General features: G+C 43.6%; 1 protein-coding gene across 2 annotated transcripts in view; it reads left to right on the top strand.

Annotated features, from left to right (window-relative positions):
• Positions 1-19738, top strand: part of BPIFC (BPI fold containing family C) — a 53297-nt gene that overhangs the window by 10193 nt on the left and 23366 nt on the right. The window contains exons 1-7 of one of the 2 annotated variants that reach the window (XM_036093509.2): positions 1701-1819; positions 2771-2864; positions 10350-10473; positions 13422-13542; positions 17886-18014; positions 19196-19351; positions 19479-19542. In XM_036093509.2, the coding sequence (XP_035949402.2) occupies positions 10350-10473; positions 13422-13542; positions 17886-18014; positions 19196-19351; positions 19479-19542 (594 nt within the window). In that variant the 5' untranslated portion in view covers positions 1701-1819; positions 2771-2864. Of the gene's footprint in view, positions 1-1700; positions 1820-2770; positions 2865-10349; positions 10474-13421; positions 13543-17885; positions 18015-19195; positions 19352-19478; positions 19543-19738 lie in introns of those variants that run through there. The other variant, XM_036093508.2, reaches the window with a different exon arrangement.

The raw sequence follows: 19738 nt of genomic DNA, 5'->3' as shown, positions 1-19738 counted from the left end.
ATAATGATGCATCTCATTAATAATGTATGAAAAACTATGTGCTAGTTCATTCAGTTCAATTCTCTCAGTGACTCTGAAAAGGATGGCGGAGACCCAGGAGTGGAGCGAATTGCCCAGGGTCCTAGGTGGGGTGGGCAGGGCAGGTCCCTGTGAGGCGAGAGCCCAGCACTGCAGGACAGAGTCCCCGGTTCACTTTCTCCAGGCCACCCTTCCTGAGAACTCCCCTCAAATCCTGTGCCAGATGCCCCAGAATAGACAACAATGATTCAGGTTTCCACCAAGACTTTCAGGTTTTCCAGGGCAAAAGGAAAAATTAATATTTGTGTCTGGCAAAATACAGCTGTGTTACAATGATCAGCTTCTCTGTAAGTCTAGCAGATCCTATGCAGCTGGTTAATGCATGGGAGAGGCAAATAGGAGGCTGAGCAGGACAGGGATCTTACTGACAGGGAGGAGGTTTGGGGCAATGTGGGAGAGTGGGGGAGCAGGGGAGGAAGGTGGGGCCAAGCAGCTGCTCTGGGCAGGAGAGATGGGGGTGGGCAGAAACTGGTACTGCCACCTAGGGAAGATTCTGAGGAAGGGACAGAAATATTTGGGGTACTTTATGAATTTTTTCCATGTGATTTGTGATGTCATTCCTGTTCTTCCACGTCTGGTTGTGTATTCTTTTTTCCTCATACACTAAAAACAATGACAATACAATTTCAAGTGTTTCTCCGTCAAGCACCTGAGATCATCCCACGGCCCTCAGTAGCACAGGCACCGTGGGAAACTGCCCCCCACACACACCTGCCCTCCTCTGGGCTTTCATTTCACCTCCAGCATGATGACTTAGAAATTCACATTTCCAGTATGGGGATTAACATAACAATAAAAAAATTTTTTAAATTAAAAAAAAAAAAAAAAAAAAGAAATTCACATTTCCAGCCAAGCTTTCCCCAGAGCTCCAACTACCCACCGGAGACCACCGTCCAGATACCTAATGCCTGTATTTCTGTCCTTCGTACAGTACAGAGGTTTGTATCCCCATTCCCTTCAGAGCTCAGATCTCGGCTCCAGTGTACCTCCTCAGAGAAGCTTTCCTGGGCCACCCCACAAAGCGAGCATGCCTCCCCCAGTGACAGCACCCCGCCAGTTACAAGACCACCACACCAACACAGTCCCTCATTTCCTTCATAGCGTACATCACAATCTATACATTTTTATTTGTTTTGCTGTTTGCTTGTTTGTTTTATAGCTTCATCTAATAAACTCCATGTGGACAGGGATTCTGTCTTCTTTACTGAAGAGGTCCTTGCCCAATATTTGTGGATTGAATGAGTGGAATCTGTGATGACTGACAATAAATGATTCGGTGAGGAGAGTATCTTCAGGCTTGTATCACCATTGATAAGGACACATACTGATGAATAAAATTTTACGGCATTTTTCAGTTTTAAGAGCAAATTCTTCCAGGTTATTGCTATGGTCTGAATGTTTGCGTCCCTCCAAAATTCATATGTTGAAATCCTAATCCACAAAAGTGATGGTATCTGTGGGTGAGGCCTTTATGAGGTGCTCAAGTCATGAAGGTGGAGCCCTCATGAATGGGACTAATGCTGTATAAAAAGGCTCCAGAGAGATCCCTGGCTCCTTCCACCATGTGAGGACATAGTCAGAGGTGCTGGCTCTGAACCAGGAAGATGTGATCATGCTGGCTCCTTAATCTTGGACTTCCCAGCCTCCAGAACTGTGAGCAATAAATGTCTGTTGTTTAGACGCCATAACAGCCCCAACAGACTGGCGGTTAACACTTTTTTTTCCACCAGAACCTATCAAGGTAGATACTATTTTTTATCCCCATTGTGTCCCTAAGGAAACACAAGTTAAATAGGTAAATATAACTGGAGGCGCCCTGGGTGAGAGACCTGAAGAGCTGTCAGGAGTGCGGACAATGCCAAGTGAGCGTGCCTGTTGTTCTTCTTAGGGTTACCAATCTCCTGGGTTTTCCCAGGACTGTTCTGGTTTTAGTACTGAAAATCCTGCATCCTGAGAAAACTAAGACAGTGGGTTGCCCTATCTTACCCAGAAAATTGTAAATAAGACCTTAGATACTTCATGCAATCAGATCCCTGGCTGTGTAAAATGCAAAGACTAAAACATGAGGGACGGGAGGGTGGATCGGGTTTAGAACCTACTGGTGTGAAGTCACATAGGAGTTGATGCACCCACCCAGCCGAACCTCAAAGAAATACTGGGAGTGGAAGGCACTAACCCACCCGAAGAGGAGCAGACGCTTAGAGATACCATCTGTGCTCTGCTCCTACCCTGAAAGGTAAAGGTGGTAACTAGGTCAGCCCAGTTATCAAGCCTCATGCTTTCGGACTGAAGCCGATCCACCAAAAGTCCAAAAGGTATTCTGGGCAGTAGTTGGGCCATCCGCTACAGGCACCCTGACCGGGAAAAACTGGCTTATTGACCCAGAAAGGAAAATTCTTCCTCTTTCAATACAATGCAACTTGACACCTCTTTCAGTACATTGGAAGTCTTGAGTTAATCATTCTGGTAACGTAGTCATAATAGTGTGTGTGTGTGTGTGTGTGTGTGTGTGTGTTTTACAGGGAGTAAGCATTGCATGGGTGGCATTGACTGCTCATCTAGGTAGAGGCTAGAGTGTTCATTCATGCTATTGGGCAATTGAAGTGTAGCAATTAAGTAACACATTTTGAAAGAGGCGTTTTAAAAAAATCCACCACTAGATGATTCAGACTTAATTATCTTGTCTTTTCAGCAGCTGAGTTCAAGGCTCAAGCGGAGAACACGTAGCTTCAGAGGCAGAAGGAATCGAAGGTGCTCCCCAGCTTTGGACGCTTCCTCTACTTGAGGTAAGAATCGTGAACAAACTTCTGGTCTCTGCCAGCGCAAAATCTCCCAGTGGGGACTACCCCCTCGCTGGTGCTGTCCCGGCTCAGTCAGCCGTCAGGTAGCCTGAGTCTTTATAGTCTGCCTAGGTTTTTCTGTTTTGTTTTTTTGTCTTTTATGTCACTCATGCCCACCCAGAAGACAATGAGCAGGCCTAAGAAAGAAAAGAGAGTTGGTGTGGACGAGTGATTGACATTTGCATCATTTTGGCAATGTTAATACAGTCACTCAATCTTCTGGACTTTTTTTTTTTTTTTTTTAAGATTTTATTTGTTTGACAGAGAGAGACACAGCGAGAGAGGGAACACAAGCAGGGGGAGTGGGAGAGGGAGAAGCAGGCCTCCCGCCGAGCAGAGAGCCCGATGCGGGGCTCGATCCCAGGACCCTGGGATCATGACCTGAGCCGAAGGCAGACGCTTAACGACTGAGCCACCCAGGCGCCCCTGGACTTATTTTTGCCTGCATTTCAGGGGGGATCCCAGATCAGTGGCAGAAAAGGCTAACTTGTCTCTAACTTGAACCAGTGTGGATTTAGGAAAAAGGGACCGCTGTGATCTCTGTGCTTTGGGGCCAGGTCTTAAACCACATCAAGTGACCTACGTCCTATCCTGCTGGAGCAAAGGGCCCTCCCACTTGCCGGAATTGTTTAACCTGTTTGTGTTAAGTATGGAGTTTGAGGAAGACTAGGTGTAAATTTTCAATGCCCTTGTAATTTGAGATCTTGGTAAAAATCAGATATGTGAGCTAAATCCCTTGAAATAGTCTATATTCTGCCACAGTTCTGCCCATATTCTATACCTGTTGATTTAGATTCCTTACACACATTTTGTCTTAACCATTAGGTTGGAATATTCTGGCAATCCAGGCTTCTTTAAACCAATTGGACTTAATTTTTCAACTTTTGCCCCCGTTTTAAAGGCTGCATTTCATTCATTTATCACCTCCTTGAACTGATTTTCCCAAAGTCTGTCAAAGTTCCCTCTGTGAATACCAGTGGCAAGTCTACCTGTCTCAGGAATTTCCTAAGTTGTACTAGAGTTTTCTTTTCTTTTTTTTTAAGATTTTATTTATTGAGAGAGAGAGAGGGAGAGAGCACAAGCAGGGAGAACAGCAGAGGCAGAGGGAGGGAGAAGCAGAGAGCCCAATGTGGGGCTCGATCCCAGGACCCTGGGATCATGACCTGAGCTGAAGGCAGATGCTCAACGACTGAGCCACCCAGGCACCCCTGGTAAGAAATAAGAGTTTTCTTATTTCTGCTCATCAGAATGGCTCAGGCAAGGGCCACCTAATATATTTATGTTTTTATTTATGAAGTTTTTATTTTAATTCTGGTTAGTTAACCTACAATGTAATATTAGTTTCAGGTGTACAATATAGTGATTCAACACTTCCATACAACACCCAGTGCTCATCAGGACAAGGGCCCTCCTTATTCCCCATCACCTGTTTCACACATTCCCCCCCGCCCAACTCCTCTGGTAACCATCAGTTTGTTCTCCATGGTTAAGAGTCTGTTTCTTGGTTTGCCTCTCTTTTTTCCTTTGCTCATTTGTTTTGTTTCTTAAATTCCACATATGAGTGAAATCATATGGTATTTGTCTTTCTCTGACTGACTTATTTCACTTAGCATAATACTCTCTAGCTCCATCCATGTTGTTGCAAATGGCAAGATTTCATTCTTTTTTATGGCCGAATGAAATTTCATTGAGAGTGTGTGTGTGTGTGTGTGTGTGTGTGTATCACACTTCTTTATCCATTTATATATCAATGGATACTCATCTGTTTCTATAGTTTGGCTATTGTAAATAATGCTGCTATAAACATAGGGGTACATGTATCTCTTTGAATTAGTGTTTTTGTATTTTGGGGGTAAATACCCAGTAGTGCAATTACTGAATCATGTGGTTATTCTATTTTTTTTAACTATTTGAGGAATTACTGAATCATATGGTTATTCTATTTTTTTAAACTATTTGAGGAACCTCTATACCATTTTCCATAGTGGCTGCACCAGTTTGCATTCCCACCAACAGTGTACAAGAGTTCCTTTTTCTCCACATCCCTTGCCAACACTTGTTGTTTCTTGTGTCATTGTTTAGCCATTCTGACAGGTGTGAGGTAATATCTCACTGTACTTTTGATTTGCATTTCCCCAGTGATAAGTTATATTGAACATCTTTTCATGTGTCTCTTGGGCATCTGGATGTCTTCTTTTGAGAAATGTCTGTTCATGTCTTCTGCCTATTTTTTAATTGGATTATTGTAAGGTTTTGGGGTGTTGAGTTGTATAAGTTCTTTACATATTTTAGATACTAACCCTTTATCAGATATGTCATTTGCAAATATCTTCTTCCATTCCATAGGTTGCCTTTTAGTTTTTTTGATTGTTTCCTTTATAGTGCAGAAGCTTTTTATTTTGATGAAGTCCCAATAATTTATTTTTGCTTTTATTTCCCTTGCCTCAAGAGACATATCTAGAAAAATGTTGTTATGGTAGAGCTGTCTAATTTAGAAGTGTTATTCTGTCCATTTATTGGTATGGAAATGTAATGACTTCTGAGGCTTTGAATCATGGAAAGAAACAATTCCTTAGACGCAACAAAATAGGTAACTTGTTGGCAGGGTTTTTAAGTCATCTTGGATCCCTTCTCTTAGCAGGCAACTCCTCCTGCCCTTTCTTGTCAGCCAAATTACTTAACCTTTAAGGACTCAGCTCCTTGCTCAACAAGGTTCCTTCCCTCCTCTGCCCATAAATTATCATCCTAACAAACAATTCAACTGAAAGTTACATACAATCCTTTTATAGCCCCATAATTTCATTCACTCATAAAATTTCTAGAGGAAAAATATGTTTTTCCATGTGCAATTTTGAGTTCCTGGATCTCCATCAGTGTAAACCATTACAGAAACTTCCTTTACCCAAGAAGGGAAAATAGATTTTTGCTGCTGGAAGAGCATTTAAAATTCCATCTGTGCCCAGGAAAATACGGTAGGATTTGCACTTGACACTTGAAAATATCCAGATGCTTAGATTTTTTTTCCACATAGAAGATGGCATCAAGCATCTCCTAAAGTTCCCAGATGAGAATGAAAAATCTAGCACTTATCAAGTAATTAAATTCATAAACACTAGAATTGGGAACCAGAAGAGCAAGGTGTGGTTCCCAGGTGCCTGACTTACCATGTGGTCTCAGACAAGTCATTCAGACTCTCCAAGTCTCTGTGTTCACGTGCCTGGGAGGGAGGGAGGATTATAGCAACATCTGCCTCCAAGGATGGTTGTGAGTTGTGTAAATGGTAAAAAAAAAAAAAAAAAAATGTGTATATATATATATATATATATATATACACACACACACACACAAATTCATTATTTTAGTTGTTACTCCATTAACAAGTAATAGCTCTGATTTGGTTTATTATGCTTTTTCACTGTAGAAATGGAGAGTTATTTATATGATGGTTTGGTTTTCCCCTTTTTTTTTCACAGTTTTCTAGAACATTTCTTAGTTAACCAGAATTTTATAAGCCAGTCAGTTGGTCAGGTAGCAAATACTTCTTGAAGTCTTAACTACGTGTCAGGCAGAGAGATCATTTCAACCTTAATTTGGATACAGCCTAATGTGTATAGACTTTTTGATCTAATATTTTTTCCCATTGCATTGCACTGTTAAGAAAATGTTTTCCTCTTTTGAAAAAAATCCATCTCGGGGCGCCTGGGTGGCTCAGTCGTTAAGCGTCTGTCTTCAGCTCAGGTCATGATCCCAGGGTCCTGGGATCAAGCCCCGCATCGGGCTCCCTGCTCAGCGGGAAGCCTGCTTCTCCCTCTCCCACTCCCCCTGCTTGTGTTCCCTCTCTCGCTGTGTCTCTCTCTGTCAAATAAATAAATAAAAATCTTTAAAAAAAAAAAAAAAAAGTCCTCATGCTGCCTTGGCATGAGACATTCATTTACAATTCTTTTCCCACAGCAATTCAGTGTGACTGTACATCAGTATGGCCTCACCGTTTGTTAAAATGTGGACATACTTTTATACCAATTGGTGAATAGCAACTAATCTCAGCCCCAGGAGTGTTGCCCTGACTCCCATAGTTTCATCCATCTCTTCCTATCCCCCTCTCCAGGACCCCTTGACCACCACCCCCAACCTAGGACAACAAGGATCAAGGAGGGCCTAGCACAGATGGCAACTGGGCCTAGCTTCTGCATCCATTCTAACTGAGTATAAGATATCAATATCACCCTGCCCCTCGCTGCTTCTCCCACTCCTCACATTTCCTCCAACCCTGAGATCACTTGCGGCCTGACCAGAGACGGGTCTCCTACCCAAGTCCTGCCCCCTTGGCTCTTATTGTCATTGCTCTACACTTCCCTTGGTGTCCTCTGCACCCAACCATTGCCAAGCCACCCCTCCATAGCCCTGTCCCCAGCACTGCTGCCCAGGTTCTTTTGTACATTGTCCAGTATAACCCAAACCAACTCTGTAGGGCTGAAACATCATACTGAAGGTTAAGACCATAGCAGTGTTAAGATATTAAAATGTCTCCATTTCTAATAGTAAATAATCACTACTCTGAGTCTCCCACCCCATCCCCAGTACCCCAGCCACACTGGCCAGTCCTCCCAAGACTTCTCCTGTCCCCATGATCCAGTACCTAACCTCCCCAACCCTGTTCCTGGACTGTGGACAACATCTGTTCTGGTGGGTGCATACACTCCACCAGTGTACAAATGCTTTGTTAATCACCTCTGCAAAGAACTGTAATATAATGCAGAGTGAGGTAAGCGTTCTTCCTTCATTTACAATTCATTCTACCAATACTTATCAATCACTCTATGTCCGAGACACTAAGCCAGGCCCAAGGACCTCCAAACCAAATGAAGACTCTGCCTTCATGGCACTTACATTCTCACAGAGGAGATGGCACGTGAGAAAATAAATATACACACATGAATAAATATCTATTTTGACCAAGGATTCAGAAGGAAATGAGATTAACTTAGGGAAGTCAGAAATGGCTTCAGAAAGAAGGCTGTATTTAAAATGAAGCTTAAGGATGTTCAGGGTTTCTGCAGGCCTAGGTGAAGATGAACAGCATAAGCACAGATATTAGGCAGGAAACATGGTGAGTGTTTAGGGACCAGGAGTCCAGTTTGTCTGGACAGAGGGCTCCTGGGAGATCAGATGAGAAATGTAAGCAAGTTGACTGAGTCAGCTGCTTCTCACACCTGAAGGTGGACATATGCACCACAGAACAGGCAGGTCAAGACCCCAATTCTCAACCTCATGGCCTTCCAGCAAAATACCCACATGAACATTCACTAATCTGAACATAGGCCCCCTTATAAATTGGGCAACATGTACACCAGACAAAATGCCAGCCCATGGGGTGCCTGGGTGGCTCAGTTGGTTAAGCATCCTTGTCTTGGTTTTGGCTCAGGCCATGATCATAGGATCGAGCCCCGTGTCAGGCTCCATGCTCATTCTCTCTCTTGCTAAAATAAATAAATAAGTAAAATCTAAAAATAAAAAAATGCTAGCCCAAGGGGTGAGTGGGATAGCCCTGGCTCTATCTACCAAGCTGGACACACTGGTGTGGGATTTTCCTAAAACATTTTCTGCTTGCCCCACTTTGTGCCAGAAGGCTGGTATATCTCCAAAGGGCACCTTCTCCCATTCCATACAAAAGGCCAATATAGGCTAGCAACAGCCCTGCATGGATACTCCTCTCCCTGGTCAGACTGTTCTCTTCCTCTCAAGTAAATTCTCTGGAACACACTGTTGTCTACATCTATGGCCTTATCCACAAAGCCCACACAATCCCCTTTATCAAACCTCTTTCTTTTCTTGGCCAAGCACCGCATACACACCTCTTGCAATGATCTTTTCCTTCATCCAGACTGTGCCTGAATCCCAGCCCTTCTCTGAATCCTTCCCTGCCCTACCTGGCCTGACCCCACCCTTTGCATGGCTCCCACAACTTCCTCTTCCTTGACCATCCCCACAAATGCTTCCCTGATTTGTTTCATGTTTGTATGTTAACTCAGTGGGTATCTGTCACCTGTGGGTCTTTGGCACATATGAACACAATGGTAGCTCACCCAGATTGTAAACTGCCAGAACTAGAAACAAGGCCTGTGAATGTATTACTTGCTCAGCTGTCATTAAAAGAAACCCATGTCACTGTTGCTATTGGTAACCTGTGCTTCATTCATCAAGAAAATGGGCTGGGGGGCACCCGGGTGGCTCAGTCAGTTAAGTATCAAACTTTTGATCTCAGCTCAGGTCTCATTCTCAGGGTCATGAGTTCAAGCCCCACACTGGGCTCCATATTGGGTGTGGAGCCTACTAAGAAGGAAAGAAAGAAAGAGAGAGAGAGAGAGAGAGGTGCCTGGGTGGCTCAGTCATCAAGCGTCTGCCTTCGGCTCAGGTCATGGTCCCAGGGTCCTGGGATCGAGCCCCTCATCGGGCTCCCTGCTCCATGGGAAGCCTGTTTCTCCCTCTCCCACTCCCCCTGCTTGTGTTCCCTCTCTCACTGTGTCTCTCTCTGTCAAATAAATAAATAAAATCTTTAAAAAATAAAAAATAAAAAAATAAAATATTTTAAAAAAAGAAAGAAGAAAGAAAGAAGAAAGAGGGAGGGAGGAAAAGAAAAGAAAATGGGCTGGCATTAATTCATTGAGTCCATTAATTAAACAAGCATACACTGAATATTTAATATATGCCAAGCACTAGCAATATAAACAGCAAAAAAGATGTGGTCCCTCTCCTTGGAGATATTTATTTCAGATTTTGTATGTGTGTATCTACTGTGTGCCAGGCATTATACTAGATTCTGGGGTGAGCCTGGCATGTGTGTTAAGGAAGGAAGTCTTCGAGGTGGTAGAAGTGTAGAGCAGGGCAGGGTCTTACAGCTGGGCTGTGAGCTTAAACCCTGTCCTACGGGCAAAGGGGAGTCATTAAGTGTCTAAGCAGATGAGTGATTGTCTCACATTCTCTGAAGCCACCTTTCTAAACTACTGACTTGTGTTCTAAAACTTTCAAAAATTTGGCATCCCCACCCCCTTACCCTTCCCAAGGCATATCACAAGTGTTATATTTACGGTAAGGCACTTGTGTTACATTGCACTGCATCGTATTGTACTGAGTCATCATCTGTGTGCGTGTCTGACTCACCCGCTGGTCTGTGAGAAGCAGAAGTCAAGGACACACAGGTCATCTCTGCATCCTCAGCACCTAGCACATTTCTGGTGTGTTCAATAAATGATTACTGGGTAGGTGGGTGGATTGATGGTTGGATGGATGGATGGATGGATATATGAACAGACGGGTGGATAGAGTGAGTTCTGAAAGTGAGCAATGAAACAAGAAATCATAGAAAAGCTGGATGGAATTGACCAAAGAAAAGTCAAAAATAATAAAGGAACCATAAATGTTGGTTAATTGCAGATGCGTACAAAGGCAGTCCAAGTCCTCTGGGGATGTTTCTTCCTGTGGGATCTCTACATCTCATCTGCCCGGACCGTTTACCCTGGAATCAAGGCCAGGGTTACTCAGCGGGCTCTGGACTATGGTGAGTGGAATGCTTCCAGAAGCCAGGCTACAGGTGGAGTTTATGACCCAAGCTCATATTGGACTGTCTCATGACTGAGGCAAGCTCTCCTGTGGGATGATCCAGCCCCTTATGTGGAGGCTGCTAAGATGGCTGGGAAGGAAGTGTTTCTAAAAAATAATCACCTTGATGGTAGGCCTGTCCAAACATGGCCACAGATATTCATTCTCTCCCTGACCCCTGCCACCTGTACCCCTTCATGCACCTACAACAAACACCTCTGCTCTAAAGGAGGATACGTCATAGGCTAGAGGGGAGGAGATGTGAGAGTAAAAGTAACACCTTAGAACTTCAGAAAGGGCTTAACTCCAAAAGGAACTTAAAGTCCCCTAAAATTGTGTGCCAAATTTAATGTAGATGATGATTGTGCATTTTTCTTGAGAGGCTCCATACATCCATTAGATGCAAAAAGGAGCCTGAGACATTGAAAGATTAAGAAAAACTCCTTTAGAGGTGTTTATAAACACAGGGAGAGAAAAATGTGGAGCAGAGCTGGGGTGAGGGCAGATTGCATATGGGAAAGATACTGCAAAACCAAAGTGTGTGGGCCTAGTTCTCTTCTGTAAATCTTGGCCCAAGATTACAGAATACAGGCAGATAGATTCACTCCAATCCCTTCTTAACTAAAGCAATCAACTCAAGTACTGCTAGTCTAACTCAGAAATACCTAAGTGTGACCAGGAAACGCCTCACCTGCTACACCAAAAAAGAAAAACAGGAAGGATGGAGGGAAAGGGAGGGATGGAGGAAGGGAAGATTGAGTTTTGGGCAACTCTGTCCTTCCCCCAGTTCCTCTTGTGGTACAGGGAATCTAAAGTTGATCCATCTTGCACAATTGTCATATGAGCTGGCTATAATGTGAAATACATACCAGGAATACACATGTGTATCCACATGTATATTTGCATGTATGTGTATCTTGTTACTATATTGATATGCTTATATGCACAGAAATACATATCAGAAATAGACATCTTGTAACAGTATTAAAGTTGTGAGAATAGCTTATTCCACCCTCAAGATCAGAGCAATTTAAAGAACAGATCTAGTCAGCTCACATGGGTATGAATCTCAGTTCTGCCCCTTTCCTCAATATGTAGGGTTGGGCCAGTGCGTTTTCTCATCTGGAAAACAGGGTGAGGAGAATGACAATAATGTGCCCCCCTGTCGTGATGTGAGGACCAGATGGAATCATCTGTAGAGATATGGCATGGGGTGGACACACTATAAAGTCAGAACCATGCCTTGACGGAGCATCTACCATGGCCACGCTCTTTGATATGTGCCTATGGGCTCTGGGTTGATTTAATTCCCACAACAACCCTACAAAGAAGGGATAGTCATTTTACAGAGGAGGAACCTGAGTCTCAGAGGGGCTGGACTGAATTTGCCACATCACACACCAGGAAGGGGGCGAGGCAAGATCGGAGTTCAGGTCTCTGGCTCTGCCTGATTTCTGTTCTCTGCTCCCCGTTCCTCCAAAGCCTCGCTGATGACACGCAGTAGCTGTGAGCTCTCGGGCAAGTCTGGGAATCTCTCTGAGCCTCAACTGCCTCCTGTGTGAAAGAGGAATAATAATATATATGTCACTGGGTTGCTCTGAGGATCAAAGGTTAGAATACGTGTAAAGTGTAGACAGTCCTGGCCCACACAGACACACAATTATCATTATCTCATGACAGTGTTGGGATTCGAAACTAAGCTGTCTGATAGTGCCTTTGGTTCCATCTTTATATCCTTTACATCCTATCCCTGCATCCCTGTATTATAATATTATTCATGGTATTATAGAGGATAAGATCTGCTCTGAATCTCCACAGGGATAGCCTAAGTGGAAATGAGCTTAAGCTGCAAAATAGGGAGTAAAGGCAAAGCTTCCTCCTTAAGAAGGTTAAAATGAAAAGATCATTCTTCATTACTATGTCAGTTACTTTTCTCAAGCTCTTTATGAGAAGGAGGGCTCTTTTTCTCCGTGAACTCTGAAAAATGTGTCCTGTGGTGTTACCACATAAAGACAGATTTATTCCTGAATTGCACAAAAGTGGGGCTTACTAACCTTTTTGGAGTCCTGGGTTCCTTTGAGAATCTGATGCAAATGTGGCCCCTTTCCCCTGAACAATGAGACCCAAATGCACACGCACACACATCCTACTCACAGTCTTTTACTAGGATTTCAGGAGGGTTAAGAGTGCCCAACAGTCCATGCACCTCAGGCCAAAAATTGCTGAGCTTAAAGAATCTAGGGGAGGGGCGCCTGGGTGGCTCAATCAGTTGGGGTCTGCCTTTGGCTCAGGCGTAATCTTGGGGTCCTGGAATCGAGCCTCACGTCAGGCTCCCTGCTCAGTGGGGAGTATGCTTCTCCCTCTGTCCCTCCCCCTACTCATGTGCTCGCGCTCTCTCTCTCTCTCTCTAATAGATAAAATCTTTAAAAAAAAAAAAAACTAAACTAAAGAATCTAGGGGAAAGGGGAGAATGTGGAATAACTTTCTAATAAGGCATGGATTCTGGAGCCCAATTGCCCAGATTTGACTATGGGGCCCCAGTTCCTTGCCGTGTGACTTAGGTGAGAATCCATCTCTTTGAGGTTCAGTTTGTTCATCTGTAAAACGTGGATAATGATAATATTTTGTACTCCTCCTATCACAACTCCCTGTAGTAGTATCCTTTAGCCTTGGCCACATAATGAGAATCTCTCGTGCTGTTAGTCCTGGGGTCCTGGGGTCTTCATTAGCCTCTCTGAGGACCAGTGTTTTCTTCTGTGAAACAGGGACAACAGCACCACTTTGTAGGGTTGCTGCTTTCTAAGTTTCTAAGAGCACGCCTCGCTCGGTAAACTTCACGTGTATGTCTAATGATGCCATTATCATCTTCGTCATTATCAATAAACACTCTCTTTGGTTCCTTCATAGGCGTTCTAGCCGGGGTGGAGATGATTGAGCAAATGGTTATGGAAAAAAATATCCCAGACCTAAAAGGTTCTGAATCTCTGGAATTTCTGAAGGTTGATTATGTGAACTACAATTTTTCAAAGTAAGTAAAAGAGTATTTTTAGCAGTGAAATTACTCTTTAAAACCTTAGGGTTGTGGATATGTCACCCTGTGTTCTGGTGTAACACCAGGGACCTGCAGAGTAGAAGTTAACACAAAGTTAATCTTTGGTAAGGGGCTTATCAGATGAATGACCTCAAGAAACAGGGGTCATAAAGCTGACAACGAGAGTAGGATTGGGGTCAGAACACCTGGGTCCAAGTCCTATCCCTGCTACACACTACTTGTATGCACCTGGGGAATCTGTTCAGAGTCTCGATGTCCTTGCCTCTTCCCTAAAATGAGAATACCTTGCCCCTTGAATTCCAAGAGAAATTTTTGTCCATCCCATTGTTTCCCCCACACCCTAAACCTAGATGCAGGATTCAGTCACAGTCTCAGAAACAAATCTACCCTCATCAAGTCTTTCTTTATTTTAATGAAGCTTAGTTGAGATTTTAAAAGTCATAGAAATGGGCCACAATTAAGAAGCTCAAAAGAAAGAGTAGAGGGGCGCCTAGGGGGCTCAGTCAGTTAAGCGTCTGACTCTTGATCTCCGCTCAGGTCTTGATCTCAGGGTCATGAGTTCAAGCCCCACAAAAGAAGAAAAAAAAGAAAAGAAAAGAATAAGAAAGAGTAGCGGGATCCCATGGAAGCCCCACAATTTTATCTGAACCCAGCCTTTTTGTATCTCTCTGCCCTGCCGTCCTCAGTTCTGGCTTCTGTCCTCAAGGTTGTCTCATGGTCCAGTATGGCCACTGCAGCTCAGCCATGAAATCCATATTTCAGGCCCAAGAAGGAGTTAAGAGGGCTCTTAAAAGCTGGGTTAGTCTCTTCAGTGAGGTTTTTTTTTTCTGGAGCCCTGCTCTATTAGTACTCGATAATGGACAGATCTCTCTTATGACCATACTTACTATTATTAGCAAGGGAGACTGGAAAATTCATTTTCCAAGCAGACATCTTTGTCATCCTGAACCAATTCAGGGATGTTTGGGAAAGAAGAAAGGGAAATGGATGTTCAGACAGCAGCAACCTGTCGTATTTGCCAACAAAAGCCCCAAGGGCGGTATAGGGAAAGGACACCTTTGTCCATCTTGCACTAAATCTTGAAGGTAAAGCAGAGAGTCAAGATTTTATAAGGAATTATCTGTGATTCACAATTTGACCCCAAGGCTTTATCAATCCAGTGATAATTCCCTGATGCTCTAACCCTTTGGAGCAATAATTTCCCTGCTATCAAGGATACCATTCTATAAAACCATGAGTTTTGGGGGGGCTTGGGGGGTGGGGAGAAGAATGGTGATCTAGGAAAAGCTCCTAGAAAATGCTCTAGTTGTTAATAAAGACAGCCATTCAACAAGTATTTATTGAGTACCTACTAGGTACCAAGGCTTTGTTCCAGGCATGGGGGATATCGTAGTGAATGACGCAGATATATTCCCCTGCCCTTAAAGTCCAATAAGAGAGATGGACATTATATATTTACAAAATGAATTATTTAATTACAGTGACAATAATGTTCCAGCAGAAAAATCCGGGGTTAAACATATATTATGAAGTGTAGGTGAAGATTGCTAGTGGGAGTAGAGAAACTGGTACAGTACTTTTTGACCTGAGCTGCCCACACAGGAGCCACCTGTCACGTGTGGCTACCGAGCCCTGGAAACGGGACTAGTACAACTAAGGCACTGAAGATTTACTTATTTAATTTTAATTAATTTTAATTTAAAAACTGGTACTCGGGGCGCCTGGGTGGCTCAGTCGTTAAGCGTCTGCCTTCGGCTCAGGTCATGGTCCCAGGGTCCTGGGATCGAGCCCCGCATCGGGCTCCCTGCTCCGCGGGAAGCCTGCTTCTCCCTCTCCCACTTCCCCTGCTTGTGTTCCCTCTCTCGCTGTGTCTCTCTCTCTGTCAAATAAATAAATAAAATCTTTTAAAAAATTAATTAATTAATTAATTAATTAATTAAAAAAATAAAAACTGGTACTCACTCAATTCAGTTTTTGAAAAGCTTTTGGGGTGCCTGGGTGGCTCAGTCAGTTGGGCGTCTGCCTTCAGCTCAGGTCATGATCGCAGGTCCTGGGATTGATCCCCACGTCAGGCTCTCTGCTCAGCTGGGAGCCTGCTTCTCCCTCTGCCTGCATCTCCCCCTGCTTGTGCTCTGTGTCAAATAAATAATAAAATCTTAAAAAAAAAAAGAAAAGAAAAGAAAAGCTTTTAAGTATGTGTGGAACAATTTGAGTATGGAAGTGTACTTTTTCAGTTGAAAAATTTATCCGATCTAAATATAGGACAAGTATTTCTGATGAAATTCAATGTCCAGACTGAGTCATATTATGAATGTGAAAAAAACAGACCATATTTTGAAGACTTATTTTGAAAAAGAGAAAACAAAATATCCCATCAATAATTTTTAGATTGATTATATGTTGAAATGATACTATTTTAGATGTATCAGGTTGAGTAAAAAATATTAATAAAATCACTCTCACCTGTTTCCTTTCCCTTTTATAAATGTGGTCACTAGAAATTTTTAAATTGTGTATGTGGCTCACGTTCTATTTCTATTAGACGGTTCCATTTCAGAAAGTTATTTACAAGGACTTTGTTTTTTTAATGCATGCTCTTTGACCTACCAATCCCACTTCTCAGCATCCTCACTAGAAAGACATACACATAAACAGCGTATATGAGGATGTTCAGTGTGGCATTCTTTATAATACAGAAATAACTGGAAACGACCTAGATGTCCAGCAACAAAGAAATTGTTTTCTTTAATGATACATCCATAGCTTGAATACAAGGAATGCATTAGACCTATATGTATCAAACCGAAAATATTTCCAAGATCTGTTAAATGAACCTCTACCATCTCCTTCCCACAGTGGGACTCAGGGTGTATGACAAAGGCACGTAGGAAAGGATGCAAAATAGAAGAAATAGTAAATAAGCATTTGTTATCAGCTATCACATTTATGTTTTACGTTTTTCCTAATCTTAGCTCATAACAATGCCTTTCTCCCGTGCCACAGTTATACGCAGGTGATCTCATTTTGTCTTCCCAACCTGCCCATGAGTAACCCTTCCTTTGAGTGACTGAAAGAGTTTAAGTATCATACCCAAGGTTGCGCGGCTAGCACAAAACTCAGCTCCAAGTCAAGTGCCCCTTGCACAATACATGAAGTGGCATAGCCTACTGGCTAAGAACACAGTCTGAAGACAGATTGAGGAGGGCTCCAGGTCTGGTTCTACCACTTATATATGACTTCAACCACGTTCCTTATCTTCTCATCTATGAATTGCAGATTGCAAAACCAGCAACAACCTCATGGGATTATTGTGAGAATTAAAATGATCTAATGCGGGGCGCCTGGGTGGCTCAGTTGGTTAAGCGACTGCCTTCGGCTCAGGTCATGATCCTGGAGTCCCTGGATCAAGTCCCGCATCGGGCTCCCTGCTCGGCAGGGAGTCTGCTTCTCCGTCTGACCCTCCCCCTTCTCATGTGCTCTCTCTCATTCTCTCTCTCTCAAATAAATAAATAAAATCTTTAAAAAAATAAATAAATAAAATGATCTAATGCATGTAAAGTGCTTACCCCAGTGCCTGGTGCGGAGTAATCACTCAATACATGAGCCATCTACCTATAAGAATTACATGCAGCCCATTACTTCCTATCTACCCGTTGACAGCTCAGATAATCCTAGGGGAAATTAATACTCTAAGTTTCTAAACTAGGGCAGATACTGTCCACGTAGAGGGCATCTGAGAAGAGAAGGAAGGTACCCTTGCGATTGTCCCAATGATGGGGGAGGGGCACTGCTGGCATTTAGTTGGCACACACACCAGGTACCCTGCGATGTGTATAGCAGCCCTGTACACAAAACAGTTGTCGTACCCCAAATACTAATATCCGCCCCCATTGAGAAGCACTGGAACAGCTGATGGGAAAAATCACGATGGCAGTGTTGTACCTCATACTGTCTTTAATGAAACTAGAAAAATTGATTATTTTCGAATCTGTTTCTATACTTGCTCATTTCCCCCTCAATCAGACACCAGGGGCTTCTTGGTAAGGGTTGAAGGGGCATTAGAAGGCAATGCCCAGAGGCGCCTGGGTGGCTCAGTCAGTTAAGCGTCCGACTCTTGATCTCAGCTCAGGTCTTGATCTCAGGGTCGTGAGTTCAAAAAAAAAGGCAGTGCCCAGAGGCAGCACCTCAGACCCGAGGTTCCTTCCTCCACAGGAATTCACAGTTGCCTTCGGGAGTTCCACAAACCTCCTTTCTGATTTTGCCTTACTTAGCAATGTGCTAGAAGACATGCGCTAACCTCTCTGTTTCTTGTTTTACAGCATAAAAATCAATGCCTTTTCATTTCCAAATACTTCATTAGCCTTTGTGCCTGGGGTGGGAATCAAGGCCCTGACCAACCACGGCAGGGCCAACATCAGCACCAACTGGGAAATCAAGTCTCCGCTCTTGTGAGTATTCCACTCAGTGCTGTCTGCACCTCTTCTGGGGAGAAATGGAACCAAAATTGAAAGTCCAAAAATTTGCTGATGTTTTTGACATTAGGCTTCTTTCCCTCAGCCACTAACAGTCTTTCTCGAGAGTACTTTTTTCCAGGAGAGATTTAAATCAGGATATCTCTGCTGGGGGCTGGGCAGGGGAGGAGGAGGGCTGAAAAGCATCCTTCCCTTAAAGGCAGAGCAAAATGTCATTTAAGATTTCCTAAGAGCTGGAAGTCCCTGACTGTTGGAGGAACGGACACATGCTCAACATTTTAGACCTTCAGTGAGTCACTGTATGATCTTGGGCCATTCCACACACTTCCCCATCCTCAGGGGCAACTGATAGGAAATGGGCCTTCCTACCTCACAAGGAGATTAGAGGATAATAGTCAGCTGGAGCCCAATTCTCTCCCTACCAGAAGGCTTTTGCACCCTCCTAGAGAAACGAGGGATCAAATTCAAGTCACACTTACAGACCACCTACTACGTGCAAGTCACTGTCCTGGGTGTAATGTTTAGGTCTGCCTCGGTTGGTTCCCCAGAAAGCACATCCACTCATCCACTTGGTCATTCAACAACCATTTACTGAGTGCCAACCAAGTACCATTTATCCCCATCTCAAGACCTGTACACTGTAGAGAAATTATATATTCTCCCATAAATAACACAGATTCAGGTATTCATTCATTTCTTTGCTGACTCATCAGCCACATATTAAGTGCTTACACTATGTGCTCATCCTGGGGGTGTGGAAACAAACAACAGACACTCCAGTCCCTCAAAGAGTTCACAGACTGCATCTAAGTGTCTCGTCCCCATCTGTGCCCATCCTAAATAAGGCTACCCCATGTTCTCTCTCCACGTGAGCATCGTATATGAATGGTGCTTAATACATGCTCGGCCACTATGGGGGCCAGAACACTCAGGATAAAAAAGCTGAGCTAAAGCTGTCACCTAGCCACATATTCATTGCTTCATTTGTTTGGTAAACACTCAGCACCTACTCTGCTCCTACCTCTTGTTGGTGCCAGGAATCCAGAGGTGACAGAGTTCTTGCCCTCCAGGAGCTTATAGGCTGTGGATAGTCAGAGAAATGATCCATCTCACCCCTGCCCAGGCCTGGGTAACCTTGCACTTTTTCCTCTCAACAGTCAAGACACAGGAGGAGCTGATCTGTTTCTCTCTGGGGTCTACTTCACCGGTATCATTGTCCTGGCCCGCAATGACTTTGGTCACCTGATCCTGAAGCTCCAAGACTGTTACGCCCAAGTGAGCCACGGCCATGTGTCATTTTCCGGAGAACTCAGGTGAGTGGTAGCGCCATGCTGGGCAGTTGCTGGTCTGGGGCTGGATTCTCCGGCAGGGCCCGAGGAGGTTCACGACTGGCAGATACGGTTCCTGAGTAAGCCCGTTTCTTTCTCTTTTTTTCCCCAGTGTCCTGTACAACTCCTTTGCTGAGCCCATGGAGAAACCTATTTTAAAGAACTTAAATGAAATGGTAAGTCTTTAGAAGTGACGCAACCACAGTAAAATGCTCAGTGGTTCTGCCATGCTTTACCTAGTTCTTAGTCAATAAACATTTATTGAGCACCTGTTGTATGCTAGGCATCATCCAAGGCACTTTCACACACATTATCCTTTGCAACTTACTAAGTTTTGCAAGTGCCTGCCATGTGCCAAACATTCTGCTAAGT

The sequence above is a fragment of the Halichoerus grypus genome, chromosome 6 (assembly GCF_964656455.1).
Source record: "Halichoerus grypus chromosome 6, mHalGry1.hap1.1, whole genome shotgun sequence".
In the NCBI taxonomy this organism is placed as follows: domain Eukaryota; kingdom Metazoa; phylum Chordata; class Mammalia; order Carnivora; family Phocidae; genus Halichoerus; species Halichoerus grypus.
This window is presented reverse-complemented; position numbering and strand designations above follow the sequence as displayed.